The sequence below is a fragment of the Diabrotica undecimpunctata genome, chromosome 5 (genome assembly GCF_040954645.1).
Source record: "Diabrotica undecimpunctata isolate CICGRU chromosome 5, icDiaUnde3, whole genome shotgun sequence".
In the NCBI taxonomy this organism is placed as follows: domain Eukaryota; kingdom Metazoa; phylum Arthropoda; class Insecta; order Coleoptera; family Chrysomelidae; genus Diabrotica; species Diabrotica undecimpunctata.
Window position 1 is genome coordinate 8,408,527 of NC_092807.1, and position 12,082 is coordinate 8,420,608.

At 38.9% G+C, this 12,082-nt stretch overlaps 1 protein-coding gene across 3 annotated transcripts in view; it reads right to left on the reverse strand.

Moving 5' to 3' along the window:
- dpy (fibrillin-like protein dumpy) overlaps positions 1-12,082 on the reverse strand; it is a 532,146-nt gene that overhangs the window by 81,959 nt on the left and 438,105 nt on the right. For 2 of the 3 annotated variants that reach the window (XM_072531423.1, XM_072531421.1), the window contains exons 28-41: positions 10,591-12,069; positions 8,914-10,494; positions 8,543-8,857; positions 7,852-8,166; positions 6,699-7,013; positions 6,336-6,641; positions 5,554-5,883; positions 5,027-5,341; positions 4,331-4,969; positions 3,766-4,077; positions 1,955-2,272; positions 1,570-1,896; positions 1,143-1,451; positions 277-597 (exon numbers count right to left, since the gene is read on the reverse strand). In XM_072531423.1, coding sequence (XP_072387524.1) covers positions 277-597; positions 1,143-1,451; positions 1,570-1,896; positions 1,955-2,272; positions 3,766-4,077; positions 4,331-4,969; positions 5,027-5,341; positions 5,554-5,883; positions 6,336-6,641; positions 6,699-7,013; positions 7,852-8,166; positions 8,543-8,857; positions 8,914-10,494; positions 10,591-12,069 — 7,182 coding nt within the window. The remainder of the gene's footprint in view (positions 1-276; positions 598-1,142; positions 1,452-1,569; positions 1,897-1,954; positions 2,273-3,765; positions 4,078-4,330; positions 4,970-5,026; positions 5,342-5,553; positions 5,884-6,335; positions 6,642-6,698; positions 7,014-7,851; positions 8,167-8,542; positions 8,858-8,913; positions 10,495-10,590; positions 12,070-12,082) is intronic. The other variant, XM_072531422.1, reaches the window with a different exon arrangement.

A 12,082-nucleotide genomic window follows, 5' to 3' on the forward strand; every position in this document is an offset into this window, starting at 1 on the left:
AAAAGTATCAATATAAGTATCTACAATAGTAAAGGATGTTCAAAAACTTGTAAACTACTCTTATGGTTAATAACAAGCCCAGAAGAGCTCTGTTATTGAACTGCCTATGACAGGTCTGCTTCAGCAGCAGATGAAGCATAAGTAAGAAATAATTTTAGACCACAAAAGCCTGGAAACTAATGTTTTTTTTTATATCTGTATAATTAGAAATGATTGGTTTTTATGTTGAGTGTTTGAACATCCTTAAAATGAAAATGAAAAGAAAACAATTCTTACGAGGTAGTAGAACACATCCTCGGAAAGGATCCCCTGTATAGCCCGTAAAACATTCACAAATAGGTGTGTGTTTAATAGTAGTACAAGAAGTAAAAGAACCACAAGAGCCAGGACAAGGATCTATACATTTTTCGTTTTGGCATGCAAGGTTTCCGGGGCATTCTTCGTTTATAAGGCATTCCGGTCGGCAATTTGGAGGTCTGCCGAGATAGTTTGGCAGGCAAGAGCATACCGCTTGCGATCCTATTACTCTACATTGAGAATTAGAACCGCAAGGTGAAGGTACGCAAGGGTTACCACTAGGTACTTCAACAGCCGTTTCTAAAAAAGATGGATAGATAACATGCATAAAGAAGATATAGAGTAGTTTGCAAAGCATGGTCAAAGATCTACAAATAATACGATGGTTACATCAGTTTTGAGGTAGGCAACCCAAGAGAAATGTTTATTAATAAAACCACGTCTTCATGCATCGAGAAATTATGATCCGCCATTTTTTGATGATTAAGAATAGAAAAAATTCATTCGGTCTGAGTGATTGACGTGCCTTTAAAGGTTATTTGATCTATATTGCATGGTCTGTTATCACGCCTAACTACTAAATCGTTTAAACTCACTCAGATTTGTTGATTCCACGTTTCTGTGTCAACTCGTAGTCTCAACGTATTACAAAGAAACAATTGATTAGACTAAGAGCAGAAAACATCAAACCTTTACGGTACTATGTCAGTTTTGACTGTTCTCCACCGATGTTGCCATTCCTCAAGACATATGTAACATCACTTGCATAAAAACAAAATTATATAGCTTTAGCAAACTACAGTAGAATAAAAATTAAATACAGAAAGATATAGAACCTAGCTTACTTTCTTCTAAGATACATCTAAGGAAAGGATCCCCAGTATACTGTGGAGGACAGCTACATATCGGGTTGTGATTTATAACTTGACATTTAGCATTTAGGCCGCAAGTTCCTGGGCAGGGATCTTTACATTTTTGTTTGATACATGCTTTATTTTGTGAGCATTCCGAGCTAACCATGCATTCAGGTCTACATGCAGGAGGTGAACCGATATAGTTTGTCTGGCAAGAACATACTGCGTGTCCGTCTACTTCGCGGCATTCACTATATGGACCACAAGGTGATGGTTGACAATGATTTTTAGGTATTTCAACTACGGATAATAAATATTTTTAAAGAAATTATAAAATATCGTACTCTGCTTTAAATTTATCACAGTAATTGATAATTTTTGGCAGAATAGACTATGGTTGGTTTTATTTTTTGCTTACTCTTTGGAGGTTCCCTACAAGAAGTCAATGGATTGCCCGTGTATCCAGGAAGACAAGAACAGGATGGCGAGTGATTGATTACGTGACATTCCGCATTAATTCCACAGGTACCAGGACAAGGATCTTTGCATTTGTTGTTTAAGCACGATTTGTCAGTTGCGCAATCAGTGTTGGTAACACATTCAGGTCTACATCCTGTGTAAGGATCCCCGATATATTCTGGTAAACAAATACAAGCACCTGCACCGTGTTGTTCTCTACATTCAGCATTGGCACCACATGGTGAGGGATTACACGGGTTATGCGGTTCTGGTGTGGGAGTAACAACTAAAAGTTTTTTTAATAAGTATATTTTGGTTAACATTTTTTATATCGATGGTCTTACTTGGAATGAGGTTGCATCCAGAGAAAGGATCACCAGTATATCTGGTTTTGCAACTACAAACAGGTCTATGACTAATAACCATGCAATCAGTATTGCTACCACAAGATCCTGGGCAAGGGTCGGTGCATTTTTCTCTTTGACAAGCCAGATTTCCTGAACAATCAGCGTTTATTACACATTCTGGCCTACAGTTGGGTGGACGGCCGATATAACCAGCTAAGCAAGAACATGCTGGTGTAGTACCTATCACTCTGCATTGTGAGTTACTACCACAAGGCGACGGTTGGCAAGGGTTTTCTGGTATTACTACTGGAGGCCCTAGGTATATATTGGTTTATAAAGATATTTATAGGATTGATTACAAAAAGTGCTCTTTACGTATTTAGTAAAAGTTACAGAGCAAGATATATGTAAGAAAATGTAACAAGGCTGTGAAAGGACTCCTTCTGGAAAAAGGAGGAACTTTAGGGGAGAATAAAGACATCACTTATAAAAATACCGTCAATTACGATAAAGTACAATGCTCAAATTGGTCTCTTTGGTACGGTGGTACTCAACAACAACAAGGAAGGGAGGGAAGTCCAAGGGATAGAGGGCCGAAACTTCGCAGAGGGATACGAGAAGATAAAAAATATGGCAGAAAGGTGCAGTCTGCAGGATAGGAGAGAAAACAGTCGTCCCTATCGGTGTACATCGAGCTAAGAATAAAAATTAAATCACGAGAGACAGAGGAGAGGACCGAGTGATGGAAGAGAAGGTAGAACAATTAAAAAACCATAAAGAATGTTGACAAGAACTTTGCGAAAATCTTGAAAAGGATATCTGGAAAGACGCCTACAAAATAGTTGTCAAGAAACAGGAGGCTTATTTAAGATCAAAGAGAGTCGGAGGAAAAAATTTATCGAAACTCTTTTTCCACAGAGGGAAGAAGTAAGGTTTACGTCACTCCAGGTAGAGATACCCGTGACTGAATTCACAAGGAAAGAAGTGGCGTATGCTGAAAGCTGGAAAAGCGGCAAGGCCTGAAAGGATAACACCCGAGATACTAAAAATCATCATTGAGGAGAAGGTGCAATGGGTACAGGATAATATAAAGCATCTGCTAAGAAGACAAGAGTTCCTGGAATATCTCAAAACGGCACATCTCATACCTATCTCGAAACCGGGAAAGGACTTAGTAGGTAGGAATTGCCAAAAAGAAGGAAATATTAGAGATGAATCTGTAGCAAAGATAAAAAAGGGGGGGAGGAAGAGAGATGACGAACTATTCATATGATGCATCGGTCTGGAGAGTATCTAAGAGAGCTATGGTTGTATCTGTGAGCTCGACTTCCTTGGGGGGACTGCGTGCGAATGGGTCTTCCACCCTGAATTAAACACACGCCTGGTCATCCTTAAAGTGATACAGACCGTTATGATCTTTAGAAGATTTACCATCTCCTTGCCAAAAAAAACATTTTGACTACTGACAAGTTTGGGAAAATATTTTTAAGTTGCAATGGTTTTAAAGGACTTAGTTGTAGTGTAACTTTGTGAACTTTACATTTTTATTTTTTATCTTTAAACATACTATGGAGGTAAATTTAATATGAAGGTGCTAGTACCAAATGGAGCAATCAAAGAAGACAGGTAATAGCATCGTAATTTGAATTGATTTACTCAACAATCTCAGATATTGAAGATTTGAAGTTTAATAAAAGATGAATACAGATAGAACCAGTAAGTAATAAGGAGATTCTAGTTGTTAAGAGCACTTTTTGTAACATATTAGTATTTTTTTAATACAAATATTTAACATGACGATTTCTTACTTTCTTCTAGAACGCATCTTATGAATGGATCCCCAACATAATTAGAAGGACAACTGCAAATCGGATTATGGTTTATAACTTGGCATCTGGCGTTTAGTCCACAGGTTCCTGGGCATGGATCTACACATTTTTGGTTAATACAAGTCTTGTCTAACGAGCAATCGGCGCTTATCATACATTCAGGTCTACAAGTTGGTGGCGAACCGATATAATTTGGCAGACAAGAGCATACAGAATGTCCTTCTATCGCTCTACATTGACTGTAAGGTCCACAAGGTGACGGTTGACAAGGTTGAGTTCGAGGAACTTGAACTTAAAAGATAGAAAGAGTGAAAAAGTGTAAGGACTTCTCAAATAAGAAGTATGCCAATAAGATTATTCCCAATATCGTATCAAATAAACTGAAATTTTAGTTTATTCTATCATTTGCTTAAACATTTCATTTGAATTTTATTTAACTTTTGGTACTATTTTTAATTGCTCCATAAAAAAGATGATTATGAAACATTACAATTTGATTGTTCTTTAAAGGCATACCTCTTAGCAAACTACCAAAAATACATACTAGGTGGAATCACATGACAGGCTGTTGTTGGATTTCCAGTATACCCTTCTACACAGAAGCAAGATGGTGCATGGTTTGCGACTCTGCACTCAGCATTAACTCCACACGTTCCTACGCACGGGTCCTTACATTTCATACCCAAACAAGCCCTATCTCTTGAGCAATCCGCGTTAGTGACGCATTCTGGTCTACATCCAGTGTAAGGATCTCCAAAATAGTCCGGCACACAGGTACATGACCCTGCTCCGTTTTGCTCCCTGCAAATAGCGTTAGCTCCACATGGAGAAGGATTGCAAGGGTTCTTTTCTTCTTCTACGATTATGATAAGGGAGCATCCTGCGAACGGATCTCCGGTGTAACCAGCTTCACATATACAATTTGGAGAATGATTTACTACAGCACAACTAGCATAAAATCCGCAAGAACCTACACAAGGGTCTTTACATCTTTCATTGATACAAGCTAAGTTTCCAGGACATTCGGAACTAATGGTGCATTCAGGGCGACAGTTAGGGGCTCTACCCACATAATCAGGTAAACAAGAACATACAGCTTGCGTACCAACAATTCTACATTGAGAGTAAGGACCACATGGAGTAGGAACGCAAGGATTTTCATTTGGAACTGGATTAATAGTCTCTAAAAAGATTACTTGATTAGATCTTTGAACTATCATACAATGGTGTTTTATCTTACTCTCTTCTTTAATACACCTGACGAAAGGATCACCAGTTTGCCCTGCCGGACAACTACAAATTGGATTGTGATTAACTACGTGACATCTAGCGTTGTATCCGCAAGTACCAGGACAAGGATCTTTACACTTCTGATTCAAACAAATCTTATCTTGACCACAATCGCTAGCTACGGTACATTCTGGTCTACAAAGAGGTGGAGATCCGATATGATCTTTTAGACAAGCACATACGGCATTCGATTCTACCGATCTACATTGACTGTACGGTCCACAAGGTGAAGGTCTACATGGATCTATATGTGCCACTGGTGGAGCTAGATTAAAAAAGAAAAGGATAGAATATATGTTTGTAGAAAAAAGAGATAAAGAAGCAGTGTTGAAATAAAATATAGTTGAAAGTTTATCCTATTTAACGACTTAATGGTAAAGAGCATAATAATCTAATCAAAACAGAACTGATTATGAGCATTTAAATACAAGCTATGCCTTTTATCTCAACACTACTAGATAAAAAGAGAATCCTTACGGGAAATATCGATTTCATGACAAGTTCTAAAAGGATCTCCCGTAAATCCTCGTAGACAGTAACAAGTTGGTATGTGATTAAATACTTGACATTCACTATTTATTCCACAAGTTCCTGGACAAGGATCTGCACATTTTTGGTTCACGCAAGATCTATCTTTGGGACAATCTGAGTTTGTTACACATTCGGGTCTACAGCCTGAGTATGGGTCTCCAAAATAATCTGGTAAGCAAGAACAAGATCCTGCACCGTTCTGTTCTCTACAGATCGCGTTTGCGCCACATGGTGATGGATTACATGGGTGAGGTGTTTCTTCGATCACGGGAGGGACTAAAATATGTTTGGATTACAAAATTTGTTTAAGAATTAATATCAAATGTCCTTTATTTGGTCTGAAATTGTTGAAAAATGTCACTTAACAAAAAAACTTGATTATTAAGGAAAAATTTTGACGTAACAATGACGATATAAGGATTTTTCGTTTTAGATAAACAAAAAGTGTAATGGTTACTAGAAATAACAAAAGGAAAATATGAAATATTCCAGAAACCAATGTTTAGATTACTAATAGATTCTGTGTTTACTATTATATTAAGTAGGTGGATATTTCATCAGTTAATCACTTTATTCATCTTAAAAATCTAGAGAAGATAATAAATATCATAAAATTTAAACAATTTCTTTCTACTGCGAATTTTCAAAACATCAGTGTGTAGGGAAGGGATTTTTTCAACAATTTCAATCAAAAAGACATGTGATATCTACACTGCTGATATTCTTACTGTAATGACATCCAGAGAAAGGATCCCCAGTATATTCGTTGGCACAATAACATTGAGGCGAATGATTTACTACTCTACATTCGGCATTTATACCGCAAGACCCTGGGCAAGGGTCGGTACATCTTTGGTTTACGCAAGATTGACTAGAAGAACACTGTGAGTTAACAGTACACTCTGGCCGACAGTTTGGCGGACGACCAAAGTAATTTGCTAGGCAAGAACATACGGCTCTATCACTGAGCACTCTACAATCAGAGAACAATCCACAAGGAGATGGTACGCAAGGGTTTACAACAACAGGTGGCCCTAAAAAGGAAGTAATATAATATTTTCGACTTTCGCTAAACTTCAGTACGATCTTACTTTCTTCTTTGAAACATCTAGTGAAGGGATCTCCGATGAAGCCAACAGGACAACTGCATATAGGACTATGCAGGACAGCTTTACATAGAGCGTTGTGTCCGCAAGTGCCTCTACATGGATCAACACATCTCATATTTTGACAGGCTAGATCACTGGGGCATTCTGAATTTACCATACATTCGGGTCTACAATGTGGTGGGGCGTTTATACAACCCTCGAGACAAGAGCAAACTGGTCTGTCGTTTTGAACGCGACATACGCTATAAGGACCGCAAGGTGATGGTACACAAGGATTTCTTCTTGGTGGTTCAATTGCTATTCAAGAAATAAGGTCTTAGTATGCCGATTTTGCTAATCGTCGTTAATTTCTGTATTAGTACTCATAAATATTTTATAAAATATCGACGATTTATACAAGAAATCGATGTATTTAATAATTTTCTATTTTTCCTGAATATTTGTTTAAGCACAGTGTTACTCCCAGGAGACGTATCAAGTAGTTATTTTGAACATGTGCTTAACGATAATGGCATTAAAAAAAGTAAAACACACGAATCAAATATTAAGAAGAAGAAAACATCAAGATAACTAACGCGATATGAATTCATTTATATTTTTGATGAAAAACTACATTTAATTAGAAATATGTAATCTAAAAAGAATTTAATAAGAAACAGAATATCTATTATCTCATATACAGTTGTTTCCCACACTAAGAGGAATCTATGACTAAGTTTGGAGACTCTAGGACTTTCCCTCCAAAAAAAGAAATGACATAAGAATTTGAGAATAAGAAGACGATCTTCTACTTTCAAATTTAACAGAGTTCTTATAATTATTAGCAAACTGCGCAATTTGCACCAAATGTATACAACTTACATTACACTATAGTAGAAGCCACAGTTAGAATGTAGTACAGGTAAGATAGGCAATGTGTTTCTTACGGGAGAACGGCTGACCACGTTGCCAGTTTGCCCCGAGCGGCGCATCAGGACTGGATTTAAGAATCATAGCACTGGAATATACGATGATTTTTCTAGGTTTCTACAAGACTTTCCATCCCTGAGGTTAACACATGTAGCTTTTAGTTTTTCTAAGAATACTAAGACAGAAATTGGAGCAGCAATTCATTTTAAGTTATAAAATTTCTTACGTGGAATTTCCCTACAATGAACCAATGCGTTTCCTGTAAAACCTTGGATACAGTAGCATTGAGGATTGTGATTTATTACTGTACATTCCGCGTTTATTCCACAATTTCCAGCACAAGGATTGGTACATTTCATGGCCAAACAGGCTTTATCATGGGGGCAATCATTATTGGATACGCATTCTGGCCTGCAACCCGAATAGGGATCTCCGTGGTAATCTGGTATGCAGGTGCAAGCACCTGCACCGTTTCTTTCGGTACATATGGCATTAGAGCCACATGGGGAAGGGTTGCACGGGTGGTGAGGTTCATCTATAACTACAAGAAGAAAAAGAAGCAAGTAGAGAACACATACATGCAATAGCTACAAAAGAAAAGAGTATAGTTCATAATATACATACAAGAAAGGCTAATTACAGTAACTACAAAAGAATAAGGATGATGATAATGTCAAGATGTGCAAGCATAAATGAATACCAGCATTTTTACACCATATTTTATTATATATTTATCAATCTTCATTATGTTTTTAAGTATATTTGTAATTCAACGATATTATAATTTTTTAAAATACAATATTTTAATATGTCTTAGTTTAAAACAGTTTTAACATTACTTGCTGGTTTTTTTTTTCGGTGCATTAATTATATGTATTATGAAAGTATGATGATATATAAAACCTCATGCAACTTACCAGCTTCGATGTTGCACCCAGAAAATGGATCTCCTATGAATCCTGGCAGACAGCTGCAGATGGGTCTGTGGTTGACTACGTTACATTGAGCATTGAATCCGCAGGAGCCGGTGCAAATGTCTTTGCATTTTTGACCTACGCACGCTAGGTTAAGAGGGCAGTCCTGGTCGATCAAACATTCTGGTCGGCAATTAGGTGGTACTCCATACATGTCGGGCAGGCAAGAACAAATCGCTCTATTGTCAACGGTTCTGCATTCTGCGTTGGCTCCACAAGGGGATGGAATACATGGTGTAATATTTGGTTTTGGATTAACTGTAAAACACAGTCTGTTAGCCAAAAGGAACACTCAATCATCAAACAGTACTTACCTATCTTTGTACATTGTATGAATGGATCTCCATAGTGATTAGGTGGACAGATACAGATCGGATTGTGGTTGTGTACCTGGCATCTTGCTGCTATTCCGCAAGTACCGACACAAGGATCCTGGCATTTCTGATTGATACAAGCCTTATCAGATGTACATTCCGAAGTAACTAGACATTCGGGTCGACAAGCTGGAGGTACCCCAAAGTATCCTACTTGGCATGAACAGATGGCTTGTTCGTTTTTGACCCTACAAACACTATTAGGACCACAAGGTGATGGTTCACAAGGATTAACTTCTTCGACTGGTCTTTTTCTACAAGCGGTAAATGGGTCTCCTATTAATCCTCTTCCACAAGCACAAACTGGTACATGGTTGACTACACTGCATTCTGCATGGATTCCACAAAGACCTTGACAAGGATCTCTACAATGTTGTGAAAGACAAGCCAAATGGCTGGCACATTCTGAATTCATAGTACACTCGGGTCTACAACCTCCAACGTAAGCGTTACCAATGTATGGTGGAATACAAGTACACCGGGCAATATTATCTTGGACAGTACATTGCGAATTCTCAGCACAAGGTGATGGATTGCATGGATCTACCGGTCTGATGACTGGGGGGATTCTAGAGCAGCTTATAAAAGCATCTCCTTCGTATCCAGGTTTACAACTACAGAATGGATTGTGGTTAACAACATCACATTTGGCATTTCTACCACAAAGTTCCACACAAGGATCCACACACTTTTCTCTAACGCAAGCTTTATCTCTTGGACACTCTTGACTTATAGTACACTCAGGTCGACAATACGGTGGACTGCCTATATAATTAGCGATACAGGAGCACACAGGACGGTTTTCTCTGACTTGACAAATAGAATTAGGTCCACAAGGGGATGGCACACAAGGATTTTCATTTGTTTTAGGCTTATCTGTTGTTGGTGGAGTATAACAACCAACGAAAGGATCACCTTGTTGTCCTGGAGCACAGCTACATATTGGATTATGGTTAATCACTGTACATAAGGCGTTGGCACCACATGTTCCAGTACATGGATTAACACATTTCTGATTCACACAAGCATAGGTTTGAGGACATTCCGAGCTAACTATACATTCAGGTTTGCAAACCGGAGGAACACCATAGTAGTTGGGCAGACAAGAACAAGTAGCAAAACCTTGATGAGATATCAAACATCTACTGAAGGGTCCGCATGGTGAAGGATCACAGGGATTTGGTCCTGGTAAAGGTTCTACTGATGGTTTGAATTCATAACAACTAACAAACGGATCTCCAGTGAAATGAGGTGGACAAGCACATATTGGAACATGGTTAACTACGTCACACTGAGCTCCTACGCCACATACTCCAGCACATGGATCCACACATTTGTTGTTAATACAGGCCTTGTTCAAAAGACAATCTGGATTGACCACACATTCTGGTCTACAAGCGATCCAAGGGTTGCCGTAAAATCCTGGTTTGCAGGTGCAAGATAAAGCGTTGTGAACTTGGTTACATTCTGCATTTTCTCCGCACATTACGGTTTCACACGGTTGCACATGCGGTTCAGGACCTGTAGAAAATATAACAACATATTTAATCCGAAATATAACTCAAATCATAAGAAAATTAAAACAAATAGCTATAATATTTGGTTATAAAAACTTACGTAAAGGTACTGAGCAGTGTTGAAATGGATCTCCTACCAAGCCTTGTGGACAGCTACATATTGGCGTATGTATTACAACTGAACACAATGCATTAACACCGCAACTTCCAGGACATGGATCGGCGCAAGTATATCCTAAACAGGCTCTATCGAATGGACAATCTGCATTTGTTAAACATTCTGGTCGACATTGAGGATTATACGGCGCTTCAGGTCCCAAACATGGATCACAGATGGCTATTTCTGTGCCCCATATACTGCACTCCATATTACCACAAGGTGAAGGCGTACAAGGATGGACAGTTACGTTGGGATAGGATGGAATAGAAATGATCGGCGTTGGTATACATTGGAAGAACGGATCACCCATGAAACCTTGAGGACACACACAAGTAGCTGTGTGATCTCTCACTTGACAGCTAGCATGCACACCACAGAGGTGACCTGCTGCACATGGATCTATACAATGTCTGTTTAAGCAAGCTTTGTTCAGAGGACAGTCTGAGTTAAGAACACATTCAGGTTGGCAGCCAAAGGTAGGATCACCTATAAAGTCAGGTAAACATGAACATACTGCTCTACCATTGAGGTTTTGACAGAGTGTATTGATTCCACAAGGTGAAGGCAAGCAGGGGTTTTCTGGTAAAGGTTGTGGTAGTTCGTAACACCTAATTACTGGATTACCGGTTAAACCGTATTCACAGGCACACACTGGATGATGTCTTTCTACTTTGCAACTAGCATGTATTCCACAAGCACCTGGGCATGGATCTTTACATTTATATCCTATACAAGCCTTATTATTAGGACAGTTATCATCGACTACACACTCGTATCCATGACAACCGCCTGGTCCTATTGGATCTCCTCCAAAACCTTCGGGGCATTTACATAATGAATTGCCTTCTGCTGTTACTGTACATTGAGCACCTGGTCCACATGGACTTGGTATGCATGGTGTAGGGGGTTGTAGTCTACAACCAGTATAAGGATTGCCAGTAAAACCTTGTCTGCAGAAACATTGTTCCTCATCGTTGGTGATGTAGCAGTCTGCATTTGCTCCACAAGGGCCTGGACTGCAAAGGTTAATTTTAGGCTCGATGCAATTTCTGAAAGGATTTCCGTTAGTACCCACCGGACAGAAGCAAATAGGTTCGCGTAAAGGATCACAATAAGCGCCATGACCACAAGGGTTCGGTTCGCATGGATTTTTGGCTTCCACGCATCCTCTTATAGTGTTTGGACTTTCAATGAAACCTGGTAGACAAGTACATTTGGCAAAACCGTTACTTAGGACAGCACATTGGGTATTAGGACCGCATGGAGATGGATCGCAAGGGTTGATTGGAAGAGAACATGGAATGTGAGGTGGTGTTCCTTCGTATTCTGGTAGACAGAAGCAAACGGCATTTCCTCCCACTACTCGACAACCAGAATTTGGACCGCAAGGATTTGGTGAGCACTCGTCGCCCTCAGGAACTAAAAATAATGA